A 15780-nucleotide genomic window follows, 5' to 3' on the forward strand; every position below is an offset into this window, starting at 1 on the left:
CTCCGTGAAACGTGACTCAACCAATCAGACAGCAGAGCAGTTTGTCCACTACGTGAACCGCTCAGACCAAAATGTCCCCTGAGGGTTTCTACTCTCACAGCAGATTGGCTCCTTCACTCTAAAGAGGTCAGACTCTTTGTGCCGTGTCGTCCAGGTAAACGGTCAGTCCGAGGACAAACTGCACCGTGTAACCCTGATTGCTTATTTGGATCCACATCGCGGTAGAAACATAACATAACCTTCAAAATAAAGGCGCTTAATCAAATCCCAGCTCTTTGAATAGCCTTGACGTAGGACCAATATTCCTATTTTAAAAATATCCTACTGGTGTATAGGCTTATACTAGAATATACAGTGTCTGCAATAAACTAATTGAAATATTGATCTAACTGTGCTATGATAATATAAATATGTAGTTAAAAGTCTGACAGAAGTTCAAGCATGACCAACCGTTACAACAACAACGGAGAAACAACAACAAGACGAACCTGGATTGATCTGTCCAAAAATCCAAGAGGATTCTCCCTACCCTGTCTAGTGCCCCTGAGCAAGGCACCTTACTCCCCCAACATCTGCTCCCCGGGCGCCGTACATGGCTGCTCACTGCTCTGTGTGTCCTGCACCAGATGGGTTAAAAGCAGAGGTTAAATTTCCCTCCTTGCATGAGTGTGCTTGTGCATGTGTTTGGGACAAATAAATGTATCTTAATCTTATCTTAATCTTAATCTTAATCTACAATGATAAACACTAGAGGAATGCAGGATGATAAAAAGTAAGTTTGAAGCTTTGATTTAAAGGAAGCTATCGACCCAGCCTGCTGTATTTCCTCCTATTCAGAATCTGGAACAGTTAAAAATGCCAATGCCAGATGGAGATAAATCTCATTGTAAATATTAGACATTCAGGGTATCGATGTTTTGCTCTATAGGGAAAAAAACACCTCAAAATCAATGGATTCGCACCTTGAAATTTTAGTTTCCCAGCTTTCTATATAGTTTGAAACTTAATATTTCTTGAGGCTCTGTGATGAAGTCTTGGCTGGATCTCTTTGCCCAGATGCTCAATACAACACAAACTGAAGTTGTGGGCCAGCACAGTGTTGTTCAGCTCAGTGTGTACCGCACTCAGTCAGCACACTGAAGGGCCCGGGGCTCAGATGGTTGTATCTAATGAGCAGGCGGCTTCACATAACACCCGCTTCTCTTCTAAGTGTGTCTCAGAGCCAGAGTAGAGAGGCAGAGAGAAAGAGGAACATCATTATTCTTCATGCCCTGTAACCAGTTTGGCTTCGACTTGTGTGCAGAGCTCCAGCACTCAGAGCAGCAGCAGGTCGAGATCTGCGTGACTGCAATTCTTACAGGGTTCATTGTGTTTTAATTGTATTTTCCCCAGAGTTTCAAAGTCATGCAGGAAGACTACAAAATGCAGCTGCAAAAAATATGTAGGAATGGTCAGCAGCAGGTGATTGTGTGTCTGCGATGTGTTCTCCAGGATCCCTGTGTGTTCCTCCCGTGGTTTATAATACAACTGACAGCACAGCAGCCTAAACTGGACATTGCATTTTCCTTCGACTGAGGGAGCATAAAATTTCTATTGACGTTTGTGTCAATGAAATATCATTTATTTCCCCTCTCCTCTGTCGCAGCTCTTCTAATATCTCTGTTTGTCTTTTTTTTGCTGCAGATCAACATCCTGTTGAATTTCACTGCAGGGGAGGACTGCCCGTGTCCCGAGGACATCCAGGATCAACTCAACACCTTCCATGAAGAGCTGCGACTCCACTGTGGTACAAATCCATTTCTACTACAGGCTCAATAATACACTGTATCCTTAACTACACTTAGCCTCACTTAAGTAAATAACGTACATGCCGGTACCTCTCACTCTGTGCACATTTAACCACTGGATACAATATGTTGTCGACCATCTTGCAGGAATTCCAGTGGAGGAGGAAGAAGAGGAGCAGGACACGTCGATAAAAGGCCGTCTCCTTGCTCTGCTCTACAAGATCAAGGGTCCGCCTCAGAAGACGGAGGAGACACCGGCCGAGACAGAACAGCCGCCTCCCAGTGAGTACATTTAAAAAACGAAAAGGACAATAGGGCTGGTAACCTGAAAGCTTCCTTATGGGTTGATGGAGTTTCATTTTTTTAGGATTATAACTTGAAATCCAAATTGTCGTTTGACGACGTTTGCCTTTTTCTTTCCTGACATTTCCTCTTCAGCACATTTCACAATCATTCAGCCACTAACAGGAGCATTTATGGAAACATGATAAGATCCAGACCACGATTAAAAAGATTAAATCCACTGATGTGTCAAATAATAATCAGATACGTCTGTAACATTTATTGAACACGTCCTGTTTGACCTTTGTTTCTGAGGACGTTATTATTCTCCACATCCTGGATCAGATTCGGGCTCAAACATGTACAGATGTGACTTTAATAGATTGAATTTAATAGAAAATCCCCATCTGACTTTATCTCTGCTTTATTCTGGGGTCAGTGGGTTTCAATGTTCTTTTTTTTCATGTCCTTTGCTGAAAGCATTGGTTATGTTCTGTACCGAATAATGGAAAACTAATGGACAGATGCTGCAAGACTGTCTGCTATAAATGTTAATGCCCGACTCCAGCCTCCCACACCTCGCCTGCATTATTGAGAAGCTTCACAAGTGGACAGGTGATGGGATTCAAGAGGACTCTGATGGACATGCATTAACTCATCTGCATCATATTAAGATCATGTTGGAGCGCATATTAATATTCATGTGGGAGGAAAGAAGCTGATCTTGCATTTTAATGTCCATTAATGTCTAATCTGAACATGATTTGATGAAATCCTTTACTTGCAGATTATTGTTTTGCATAAAAACATAGATAAAACATTAAATTAGTATCAATGCAGCCTTATTAGGTGCTAATTATGTTAAATTTTAGTTTTATCAGTACATTCGAAACTGACTTTGGATCAGCTATGGCAGTTTTTAGTAAAGGACACCGTACTGAGTGTGTGTGGCCGTTTGCAGACTCTCTGTGACGTTGACGACTCCCAGGTGAGCCGGTGTTTTAGACTATGCAGAGCAGATGTTTATCAGGGAGACATTTACATTCATCCGAGCAGCTGGCTCTACCTCCCTCCCTCCCTCCCTCTCTCCCTCCCTCTCTCTGTTTGTCTCTCATTAGGATTCTGCTCATATGTCAACCTTTGTTTGCTCCAGGTTGTATTTCTTTTTACCAGTTTCAGGGTATGAGAATTCCCTTTATTATTCCTGGGTTGTTGTTTCTCTAAATGCAACTGAACCGAGAGTCCAGTCTATACCATCATGTGCTGCTCCAATCATACTTGCATGTGTAATTGTGTCACATACTTAATAAACACTGTGAATAATTCCTCTATTTGTAATACTACTTGTGAAATACCATGTACGACTCTGACACCATCAAATCAGGACATTTCCATATTGTGAAAACCTCATGTCATTGCAGATCCTCTACAGATATTGGACAATTGATTTTCACACTGTTGATATTATCAGTGTTGTCTTTTGAAGGTGCAGCATTAAGCCACAGGCCACATGAATCACTCCAGGTCACGTGTTCCTCTTGTTCTACTGTTGTCGTCTGTGAGATTAAAGTTTGATAGGACCTGTTCAGAATTAGGTTTTACAGGATCCCACAGATTTACACCTTTGAAGAACATCTCCTCTTCATGAGTTGCAGTTTAATTTCCATCCACCTCTTTATAGTCGTCTAGTGTTGCTCTCGATGTGGATAAAATACATGAGGTAGACGGGTTTTATTCCTTTATTTGTTTATCAGCAGTCCATGGAAACAGTGTCAGACATTTTATTACGAGTTACTATTTACAAGCTATGTGCTGTTATCATGATTGACAGCGTCACTGACATTGATGCGTCCCAGCCTCCACTGCTGCAGAGCTCTGGTGGCCTGTTTAATTAAAAGTTTATTAAAATTGAAAGTATCACTTGTTCATATCACACCAGGTTCAACACTGAACTTCCTTGTCAAGGTGACAAGATGAACGGTTCTTAAGATATGAGTTCCACATACATTCAGAGATTTCCTGAATTATTAGACAGATGGATAAAGACATTTTCTTTTCTTCCAGTTTGACGTTATTGATTAATCCATCTCTGTCCGGTCTGTCTTTTTGGGAAATGACTGACAAGTTATAATTGGTATTAAATCCAGTGGCAGCACAGCTGTGAGTGTTACTGCATTGTGTGGCTGTATAGTCCCCAGGCAGTTCACACAGCAACACACAGTTTGTGTAGCAAAGCAGGAACTAATTTCCTCCCTCTGTCGAATGTCTCTCCCTTTCCCAGCCAACCTGAAGGAGCTGATCTCCCAGACCATAACCAGCTGGGCCCAGGAGTCGCACATCCAGGACCCCGAGCTGGTCCGAGTGATGTTCAGTCTGCTGAGGCGGCAGTACGACGGCATCGGGGAGTTGCTCCGGGCCATGAAGAAGTCCTACACCATCAGTGCTGCGTCCGTGCAGGACGCTATTAACCTGTTGGTGTCTCTGGGTCAAATTAGGTCCCTGCTGTCAGTGCGCATGGGCAAAGAGGAGGAGAAACTCATGATCGATGGTCTCGGGTGAGAAAATACCTTCCAACTAACGCACAGACTTTGGTTAAGGCAATATTAATGGTTATCGTACATCTCGGATATATTCCCACAGCCCTGCAGGATTCCCAGTAGTCAGTGTTTTGCCTTAACAGGTTTAAAAATAATATAAATATAAATGAAAATGACTGTCTTTTGTTCGCAGTGACATCATGAACAACAAGGTTTTCTACCAACATCCCAACTTGATGAGGGTGCTGGGCATGCATGAGACCGTCATGGAGGTGATGGTCAATGTGCTGGGAGGAGACAAGTTACAGGTGAGTGGGAATGCATTTCACTTTGTACATTTTGTCAGAACAACATGATGCTGAACTGTCGTGAAACAATCACAACTACAGGTTCAGGTTTATTCTGGAGCTTTTCACATAGTCCTCATCATCATCAGTTTAAATATGAAGCATTTATATCAGGGTTTTATTTGAATGTGATGGAATAGTTAGAAACAAACCTATTTCAATGTGTTTACTGTTTAATGAATTGCCAGTTTCATTCAGCAATAATTTGCCTAATATAGAATAAGGCTGCCACTAATTAGTATCAATTAATCTGCAAGTTGTTTTCTTTTTGTCAATTAAGTATCAGGAAAATAATAAAAAAGGTCCCTCACAGTTTCCCAGTGCACAATGAGACATCTGGAATCTGGAACCAAATGAATTTGAACTCTGGCTTTACTCTTAACACTATTAACTGTTGGGGGAACTTTTAATTATTTACTTAGATCCTGAGTTTAGCTTTTAGAAGGATCTGATTGAAAAGTTCTTGCATTGACTGAATGTTCAGTGCTGCAACATTTATCCCGAGAAGTCAGCGTGAGTCAAGAGCCACAAGCTAATGGCCAGAAAAACCACCCGGGTAATGGAGAGGACAGTCGAATAAACCAGGGGGAGACGATGGCCTGAGGGGTGGGGGGGGGGTGCGAGGGAGGTCTGTCCTTATTGGGCAGTGCCGACAGAAACTGGGAGAGACGCTTGTGATTTATTGCCACAGCCAGCGCCGAACATGAGTTAGAACTCAGACAGACAGACAGACCTCAGGGAAACATTCACATCTCAGACATAAATTCCCTCAGCCAGTTTACTGCCACTTGATATGTGCAGTTCATTTACTGTGGCCAGACATACATGTGGCAGCACCACAGCCAGTTAATGTACATCAGGTTTTCAATATTTATTCTGTTTGATTATCTCTCATGTTGTTTTAGTCACGCCGTGCTGCGCTATAAGATAAAGTCTCGATTTATTTAGTTAAAACGATTTCTTACAATTGAGAACAGTCTCCTTTACGAAACCACATTTTAATGAACTGGGTCCTGACTTTTATTTGAATCTGCAACAAATCTATCAACCTCTCTCCTAGTTTACTTCCACCTCAGAATTCCGCTCAGACTCAACCTGAAAATGAACCCTCAGTTATAATCACAGTGGTAATGGAGCTGGGTGTTGTGTACCGAACAGAAAATACATTTCACTTACTGACCTGGGAAACGTTTGATGGCTTTGGAATGACTCATATGATTTGTATTTCAGTTGTTACAGGGAATACTAAAGAGTTTCTGAGGATCCACTTTTTTCTATCCCAGCGCACCTTCACATTTTCATTTTTTTCCTCCACAGGAGATCGCCTTCCCCAAGATGGTGGCCAGCTGCTGTCGCTTCTTGTGCTACTTCTGTCGTATCAGTCGCCAGAACCAGAAAGCCATGTTTGACCACCTGAGCTACCTGCTGGAGAACAGCAGCGTCGGACTGGGTAAAGAAAGCTAAACCTTCTCAAATCTTAAAACATTATTTTACTGTTACATTGTGAGAGAGGAAGACGGCGGTTTCAAAATGTAGGAAAGGGTTAAAATATGAGCGACGAGCAGAGAAAAGTGAGGGAAGAGTTGACGGAGTGGCTGTTTAACAGGGAAGGTGAGATGTTGAGAGAAATGGCGAGATGCAGCGTGAGGGAGAAATATTGAGGGTGATATTTATAGTGAAACTTTGAAATTCTGCTTCCACCTCAAGTGTTTTTGCCAGACATTGAGAAACGAAAGATTGGCCTCTTGCAACCGATAGAGAAGTTTTCAACAAATTTAAAATTGCAATGAGAAGTGCCTGGTGAGGAATAATCACAGACTGTGATCAAAAATAACTGTGAATAAAAGAGGCAAAAGGCAGCTGATGGCAGGAGAAGAGCGGATATAAGGGTGGGGGGGGTGGTGAGATGGGGGACGAGGTGGGTGTAACTCAGTTATGCAGGGAAGGACTGATGAGTCACCGGGGCCTGGGGGGGGCTGCTGCTGTAAACTAAAGCACCTGCACCTCTACAGAGTGACTGTGGTTCTATTAAAGACACTTTTATCATTTAAAAAACTATTTGACAACGTTTTTATTGTTTTGACAACTGTAAACCACATTTTTTTTAAATACCAGCATGTCATTTGTAATAGAAATCAGCCTTTGTTCAAATTGATCAGATCTGATTTGGTTCATCAGCACTAGACCAACAGAGAGACTAGAGAACAGAAGGATCGTGTACATGTAGATACACTACTGCCCCCTGTTGTTCAGACTGTGGACTCTGCTGCTGACGCCTCTGTGTGTTTGTGTGTCTTCAGCCTCTGAAGCCATGCGCGGCTCCACTCCGCTGGATGTGGCAGCGTCCTCGGTGATGGATAATAACGGCCTGGCTCTGGCCCTGGAGGAGCCCGACCTGGAGAAGGTTTGTCACCTCTGCACTCAATCAGCAGCTCAGCACGGCTGGGAACACATCGCTCACTGCAGAGAAACGACAGAGGGGGTTCATGATATCAATGATACACAGACATGGAGTGAAACTACACAATAATTGACACTTGAACCTCTTTGTGTTAAAACTTGGCAAACAAGGGCAAATATAGTAGTAGAGAATAAAAATGGTAGCTTGTATTCTGTACAATAATCAGTTTTTTAGCAGAAATGTGCAGCGTGAACAGAAGGCTTGTGTATAGGGTACCAAAATTCCGGGAATTTTCAAAGTTGGAAACTTTCCATGGGAATTAACGGGAATATACGGGAATATACGGGAATATACGGGAATTAACGGGAATTAATGGGAATAAACTGGAAATGTTGTGGGTAATTTATACTAACTGTATTGACCTTGTCATATACAGACATAAATATAAACATTTTGTTGTGTCATAGGCTGATTTGAGCCCTGAGGAAACTTTGGGCACTTGACTATATGCTTCTGCATCGTTGTGTCATTCTTAACATAGGTCTTTGCACAGTATTTGCAAATGTACACAGCCTTTCCTTCTACATTGGATGGGGTGAAATGTCTCCACACATGAGAGAGTGCACGTGGCATTGTTCTGTAGAATAAGATGAGAAAAAAGTTTTTAAAAAAACACTAATGCAATGCCAGAGATATAAATAGTTAGCCAAACAATTGGAATAGTCTGTAAAAATATTTTACAATTGATGGATAAATTATAATGGAAATAGGCTAGATGAACAGATGAACAATCCTCAATCAGCATGCTTACATATTTTCCCCAGTAATATCATGGAAACTTACCTGACTAGTCCTGCACACTACAGCAGGCCTCAATAGTCCTGCTGTAGAGTGAAGGATGCTGGGAGTTATCTGTGCGTGTGATGGAAGAATGCACAGTGGAGGCTTGAAACTCAACGTGCAGCGCGTGTTGCATTCCATACATCTTTAAAATAGAGTTTTGAATGATTTTTCTATTGCTCAGCGTTTAATTTGCATTCCCAAAATTCCCGTGCTTAATATTCCCGTGGAAAGTTTCCGGAAAGTTTCCGGAAATTTACCGGAAACTTTCCACCCCTTTGCAACCCTACTTGTGTATATAACCAACATGACTTGTGTGTTTGTGTGTAGGTGGTGACGTACCTGGCAGGTTGTGGTCTTCAGAGCTGTGCTATGTTGCTCGCTAAGGGCTACCCCGACCTCGGCTGGAACCCCATCGAGGGCGAGCGCTACCTGTCCTTCCTCAGGTTTGCCGTCTTCTGCAACGGTACGTGGACTTTCATACGCACCAGGGAGAATAAATGAATAGTTTATGTTTACTTGAGGTGCCTGAGAGAAACTGGACCATTGATAATCAACCTTCATGTGGACAATGTGCTATCAAAGTAAACAATGCGATTAGAAAAAGAAAACAACAGCCTGATATTAACTGTGCAGAATTTAAATCCTTTCAAAATAAGGGCTTGTAAATGTTTCAACACATAGCAAAAAGTTATGAATCCTTAAAACATGCAGACAGAAATGTTGTTTCTGCCTGAATAAGAAATATAAAATCTTCCTTTTGGAAAGCACTGGGCCCCATGTCCCTGTTTTCTACCCTGCACCTCACTCTGTCCTTTTACGGATGATTTAACCATCCCGCTGTGTCTGTGCACCAGGCGAGAGCGTGGAGGAAAATGCCAACACGGTGGTGAAGCTGCTGATCAGACGTCCTGAGTGTTTCGGCCCGGCCCTGAGGGGAGAGGGAGGCCAGGGTCTGCTGGCCGCCATGAAGGAGGCCATCAAGATCGCTGAGGATCCTGCTCTGGACCTGCCGAAGACCCTAAATGGAATCACCACTGGGTAGAGATCCAGACCAGCTCCTCTGAGATCGTCACTCAACGCTAAAAACCCTTTGAGCTTCCTGTCGCTTTGTGCAAAGCAGCTTTTGTAATTCATCCATTGGCATTAGTCCTGAATAGGGTTGCAAAGGGGCGGAAAGTTTCCGGTAAATTTCCGGAAACTTTCCGGAAACTTTCCACGGGAATAATAAGCTCGGGAAATTTGGGAATTTTGAAAAAAAAAACTTTGCAAATTAAACGCTGAGCAATAAAAACATCATTCAAAACTCTATTTTAAAGATGTATGGAATGCAGCACACGTTGCACGTTGAGTTTCAACCCTCCACTGTGCATTCTTCCATCACATGCACAGATAACTCCCAGCATCCTTCACTCTACAGCAGGGCTATTGAGGCCTGCTGTAGAGTGAAGGACTAGTCAGGTAAGTTTCGATGATATTACTGGGGAAAATATATTATCATGCTGATTGAGGATTGTTCATCTGTTCATCTAGCCTATTTCCATTCATTTATCCATCAATTGTAAAATATGTTTACAGACTATTCCAATTGTTTGGCTAACTATTTATATCTCTGGCATTGCATTAGTGTTTTTTTACAAACTTTTTTCTCATCTTATTCTACAGAACAATGCCACGTGCACTATCTCATGTGTGGAGACATTTCACCCCATCCAATGTAGAAGGAAAGGCTGTGTACATTTGCAAATACTGTGCAAAGACCTATGTTAAGAATGACACAACGATGCAGAAGCATATAGTCAAGTGCCCAAAGTTTCCTCAGGGCTCAAATCAGCCTTTGACACAACAAAATGTTTATATTTATGTCTGTATATGACAAGGTCAATACAGTTAGTATAAATTACCCACAACATTTCCAGTTTATTCCCATTAATTCCCGTTAATTCCCGTATATTCCCGTTAATTCCCATGGCAAGTTTCCAACTTTGAATATTCCTGGAATTTTGCAACCCTAGTCCTGAATATTGGATTAGACACAGTCATTTAGTTTAAAGAAACTTATCTGCTTTGAGCCTAAAGCTGCCAAAAACCAGACTTCAACATTGATTGAAGATGAGTTTGGGAAAAAGTGTTGGTGCACGCCGGCGCCCATTAGTATGCACCGACTGTAATACACTGGCTGCATTTTAATGGGGGGGCGGTTATTACTGCCTGAAGGAAGCAGAGAATATGGGATGCTGGTCAAAATCAATATGTGTTTCATTGTAGCCTCTAAGGAGATCATGTATTTTGCCAAAAACATGAATGTTTGTGTGTTTGTGTTTGTGTCTCAGGTCTGGGGAGGAAGAAGGAGAAATTATCCACATGGGCAACGCCATCATGTCCTTCTACTCCGCTCTCATCGACCTGCTGGGACGTTGTGCTCCGGAGATGCATGTGAGGCTCGTGACTACAAACCAGAGCTGAGGAAGACACCGACTGGTCTGTAGAATAATCTGAATGAATGATGTTGTGTGTCTGTTGCAGCTCATCAACGCGGGTAAAGGTGAAGCTCTGCGTATCAGAGCCATCCTGCGCTCTCTGGTCCCCACAACAGACCTGGTGGGCGTCATCAGCATCCCCCTCAAAATGCCTGTGGTTAACAAAGGTACGGTTCTTTATTATGGCGCCCGTTTGATAGTGTTAGCTACCTGAAGTCAAAAAGATGAATGAAGTCGATTCCAGGCAGAGCAACAACATCAAGCAGCGTTAAGTTCCTACCAGCTGCCAGGTGTGAGGCAGAAAATCAACCGTGCTAGACAGAAATATGATGTTTGGTTGAGATTCAAGGAAGCTGTGCACAAAACATAACAATTTAGAAACACAAGCGGCAGGATGTCAGAGGGAAATGATTCCCGCTGCTCGCTGAACCAACGATACTTCACAGATGTGACATATGAGAAATGTTTGAGAAGATTTAGCTTGGACATTACTTAGGTCACGATGCCAACAAAATAATATCACAATGCTAGTTTGTCATATTACTTTTACCTTAAATAAACTTCTTATGTTTCGATGCTGGATTTAGAGATGGACTTCAGTTACTTCAGCTCTTTTGTTTCCTCTTTCCTTTGTTCCTCCTGAACTATTACTGCTGAGATTATTTTACTTTACTTAGCATATTCTGATAATAAAGACACATGAAACTGAAACCTTAATAAATACATTACATCTTCAGATGGCACAGTGACCGAGCCCGACATGTCAGCCTGTTTCTGTCCGGACCACAAGGCCCCCATGGTGCTCTTCCTGGACCGAGTGTACGGAATCGAGGACCAGAGCTTCCTGCTCCAGATGTTGGAGGTTGGCTTCCTGCCTGACCTCCGTGCCTCAGCATCTCTGGATACGGTAAGTCCTAAATATCTTTCTCTATCTTTATCATCTTTAGTATCTCCTGTTTCCATTTTGCTCATTAAAAGCTTGACAAGCAGACATTGGGGCCTTCTTTTACTTCTTTTCTACGCAAGAACCATATCATATATCTTTTTGCTGTTGCCAGGACCCTGTATTCACTGCACGTGTTGCTCTCGGTCCCACAGGAGGTGTTGAGCACCACCGAGACGGCGCTGGCCATGAACCGGTACATCGGCTCGGCCCTGCTGCCTCTGCTGACTCGCTGTGCCGCCCTGTTCGCCAGCACCGAGCACTACGCCCAGCTGGTGGACTCCACGCTGCAGACCATCTACCGGCTGTCCAAAGGCCGCTCGCTCACCAAAGCCCAGAGGGACGCCATCGAGGAATGTCTGCTGGCCATCTGCAAGTAAGGCCTGTCAAACTCAAATTTGTTTTGCAAAAATTCATATTCTTTCCTGAACCCTATTTAAATCTGCTGTTTTTATAATTTACTATGCAAACCTTCTCTTCATTTGTCCTCTGTGCTTTTTCCTTTATTAAATATGTTATGATATAATATAATAACATGATTGTTTAACTCTTTCTAAGGCACCTGCGTCCCTCCATGATGCAGCAGCTGCTCAGACGTCTGGTGTTCGATGTTCCAATGCTCACCGAATACTGCATGATCCCTCTGCGGGTGAGACACTGGTCACCACCTCATGTCACAGATGTTGGATTCAGTAGCTGAAAGACTTCATTAAACATGCATCTTCCACACTAAGGATTAATCAATTTGGCTGAGATTTCTTTCTCACATACGCAACACAGTTATGAAGTATTTATTCTTAATTAAAAGGAGATCTCTATTCATTGGATTCTAATATGTTTTATTATCTTATATTGTCTTGTGTCTCTGTTCTGTAGCTGCTGACCAACCACTACGAGCAAAACTGGAAGTACTATTGCCTGCCGGCCGGTATGACCACCTTTGGCACAGCCTCCGAGGAAGAGCTGCTCCTCACTAAGAAACTATTCTGGGGAATCTTTGACTCGCTTTCTCAGAAGGTACAACCAGGAAAAACCTAGTTTTATAGAATATTTATTAAGATAACCTCCACAGTGTGTGCAAGGACCAAGAGTTTCCTCTGCCAGCTATTTTGGATAGCTGGTTTACCTCCCTGTGTTTTCTGTATCTGTCGCTTTCCCTCTCTGAGATTACATCTGGTGTGTTTAGAGACAAGGCAATATTTTCCTTGTATCGCTCTCTGTTGCAGAACTAACTGTTTTGTAGTCTGGTGGGTTTTTCGCTCTCGTGAAGCTTCTTTTCTGTCTGCTGCTGTTTTCCCGTGTTCAGTTTTCTGAAAGTCTTGACTTTTCCACACTCGACTGAGCCTCTCCTGAGAGAAAAGTTCTTGTTCGTCAGAGGAAGTGAAGCGAGAGCTCAATGAAGTGCTTGTGAGCAGTGCAGCTGAGGCGAAGCCAAAAACAGATGAATCATTTATCAGTTTGTGACAGCGCATCGCTCGCTGCAGACTTTTCCAGCTTTCTGTCTTTTATTTTCTTTCTTCTCCCGGCTTTGCCTCTGCTCAGTCTATCAATCTAATGATCTGAACAGACACCTCTTCAAAAAGAAATGTAGAAAGAATTGTGGGAAAAACCGTCTGTAACACTCATTTCTGCCGTGTGTCTGTCTCTTGTTACAGAAGTACGATGGTGAACTTTTCAAAATAACCATGGCGTGTCTGTGCGCCATCGCCGGAGCCCTGCCGCCCGACTTCGTGGACGCCAGTCTCGGGGCAACACTGGAGAAAAAGGCGTCAGTGGATGCTCAGGGCAACTTTGACCCCAAACCCGTTAACACTGCCAAGTGAGTGCTCTGGAAAACAAAACACTGGGAAAGGCTTGTACTTTGTAGGAACTGAGAGGATTGAAAGGAGCCATTTTGGAATTAATACAATTAAACAAATAAGCCTTTTGATTAAATTCTGTGTGTTTGTCTACAAATAAAACAACAAAGCTTCAGTATAAGGGATTAAACATGATCTCTTCTTTCCAGTATCTCCCTTCCTGAAAAACTTGAGTACATTGCCAACAAATATGCAGAGCATTCCCATGACAAGTGGTCCTCAGAGAAGGTGAGTGGCACTCGAGTGTGTGTGTGTCTTCCTCCCTCATGCTGACAGAGGATCAATAATATCTCCTGTGTACAGAAGATAGGGGGGAGTGTCTGTATAAAATGCTATGAAATACTAACTTGAAATTGTGTTTTACCTTGTCTGGTACACTAGCATTGTTACAGTCAATGAGCACAGCTTATTTGTTTTTATGGAATTGATTTTGTGTAACTGAAGTGTGTGTAATGAACTGCTGCTGCAGGTGTCAGCCGGCTGGAAACATGGAGACAATATGGACGAGCAGAGCAAAACCCATCCGCTGCTGAGAGGTTACAAGGCTCTGAGTGAGAAGGTACGTGCCCATGGGTTCACATGCTACCAGCTTAACAAGTAATATATCAACTATGTATATATACATCAACCTTTGCTAGAGAAGGAAAGTTTTGGTTGTTAAATTTGGGCTAAATTTTGGACAACTACTAATTATTATAAAACTACATTTTTGAATTCTAGATCAGATGTGTTTGACTTCTTTGTGTTTTCACGTGTTGCCACATCAGGCAGGAACACGGTCCTGCATGGATATGATTTTACAATGAGATGTGACAGGTGTAAAATATTTTTCTGTGTGATCACCGTAGCAGAGAGAAACGTACCGCTGGCCCGTGAGGGAGTCGTTAAAGAGCATGTTGGCGATGGGCTGGAACATCGAGAGGACCAAGGAGGGAGACGCCATCTTCCAACAGCGAAAGAGCTCAGAGTCTCAGGTAACATCCGGATGCATGATGCTGCTTATTATCAACTTTATTACACAATGTTATTTGCATAAGCCGCTTCCTTCCTAAGGTCTTTTTTGTTGTTTGTTTTATTGATGCAGTTTTTGAACTGTGCAGAGATCATTTCGAATGGGACTCCATTAAACAAATGAATGGCTGCACCCCCTCTTTACACAAAGCAAAGCAGCAAAGCTAATAACTCGGATAATAATTTGTTTCTTGCCGGATAAATATTAAGATAATCCCTGTTGTCTGGGACTGAGAAGCTGCTGCAATTTGAACTCAACAAAGTATTCTGCAGTTTTATTTACTTTCTTGCAACAGTTCTTATATTTCAATGTCCCACAAATAGGTTTAAAATGTCTTAAAAAGATGTTTCTCTTTCTGACTTTGTAGGTGAATTCCTTCAGTCCGGCTCCGATGGATCTGCACAACGTCAATCTGTCCAGGGAATTACAGGTTGGTTTGTATTTGACTCTGTACCATAGGAGAAGCAGGTCTAAAAACATACCATAAAACTCACATTGTGCTGTGTGTGTGTGTGTGTGCAGGCGATGGTGGAGGTGGTTGCTGAAAATTACCACAACATCTGGGCCAAGAAGAAGAAAACTGAACTCGCTAGCAAAGGTGTGGAACTGGACAGTTTTAAAAAATGCACGTCGCCATTCAAGCCGGTGTTTGTCTGACTGGTGATGTGTGTTGTCTCCAGGAGGAGGGACCCACCCGCTGCTGGTTCCCTATGACACCCTGACGGCTAAAGAGAAGTACAGAGACAGAGAGAAGGCCCAGGACTTCTTCAAGTTCCTGCAGATCAGTGGCTACGCTATCACCAGGTCTCCATGTGTAGACATATTTAAGAATAATGTTTCAACAGCACAAAGCTGTTTTTAAAGTTTACCAAATTGTTTACTCAGGGGAAAATAAAGTTTTCACTTGAGCTGAAGATTAAATTTGAATCTGAATTACATTAAATGTGATGGGTAATCATTCCTGATATTTTCCTCTCAGAGGCCTGAAGGACATGGAGCAGGAGTCGTCATCCATGGAGAAGCGTTTCTCCTTCAAGTTCCTCAAGACGATGCTCAGCTACATCGACTCTGCTCAGGAGTTCATCGCTCACCTGGGTGAGTGTCGGACATCTTTTTTCAAACTCGGGTCCGGTACATTGATTTGAATAAATCTTCCTTGACGCTGAACTCGCCGCTTTTACTCCAGAGGCCATGGCCACCAGTGGGAAGACGGACAAATCACCTCATGACCAGGAAATTAAGTTCTTCTCCAAGGTCTGTAAATTTATCAACACCTTTTTCCAAATGAGGCA

General features: G+C 42.7%; 1 protein-coding gene across 1 annotated transcript in view; it reads left to right on the forward strand.

Annotated features, from left to right (window-relative positions):
* The window catches only part of LOC133024835 (ryanodine receptor 3-like), a 93419-nt gene that overhangs the window by 53121 nt on the left and 24518 nt on the right, over window positions 1-15780 (forward strand). Inside the window, exons 39-61 of the mRNA XM_061091999.1 lie at window positions 1684-1786; window positions 1935-2069; window positions 4351-4624; window positions 4800-4914; window positions 6271-6403; window positions 7254-7357; window positions 8525-8660; window positions 9052-9235; window positions 10528-10630; window positions 10721-10841; window positions 11412-11581; window positions 11773-11993; window positions 12176-12266; window positions 12494-12634; window positions 13273-13436; window positions 13626-13704; window positions 13946-14035; window positions 14325-14450; window positions 14856-14918; window positions 15011-15086; window positions 15169-15292; window positions 15468-15583; window positions 15675-15742. Coding sequence (XP_060947982.1) covers window positions 1684-1786; window positions 1935-2069; window positions 4351-4624; window positions 4800-4914; window positions 6271-6403; window positions 7254-7357; window positions 8525-8660; window positions 9052-9235; window positions 10528-10630; window positions 10721-10841; window positions 11412-11581; window positions 11773-11993; window positions 12176-12266; window positions 12494-12634; window positions 13273-13436; window positions 13626-13704; window positions 13946-14035; window positions 14325-14450; window positions 14856-14918; window positions 15011-15086; window positions 15169-15292; window positions 15468-15583; window positions 15675-15742 — 2937 coding nt within the window. The remainder of the gene's footprint in view (window positions 1-1683; window positions 1787-1934; window positions 2070-4350; window positions 4625-4799; window positions 4915-6270; window positions 6404-7253; window positions 7358-8524; window positions 8661-9051; window positions 9236-10527; window positions 10631-10720; window positions 10842-11411; window positions 11582-11772; window positions 11994-12175; window positions 12267-12493; window positions 12635-13272; window positions 13437-13625; window positions 13705-13945; window positions 14036-14324; window positions 14451-14855; window positions 14919-15010; window positions 15087-15168; window positions 15293-15467; window positions 15584-15674; window positions 15743-15780) is intronic.

The sequence above is a fragment of the Limanda limanda genome, chromosome 18 (assembly GCF_963576545.1).
Source record: "Limanda limanda chromosome 18, fLimLim1.1, whole genome shotgun sequence".
NCBI classification, from domain to species: Eukaryota; Metazoa; Chordata; class Actinopteri; order Pleuronectiformes; family Pleuronectidae; genus Limanda; species Limanda limanda.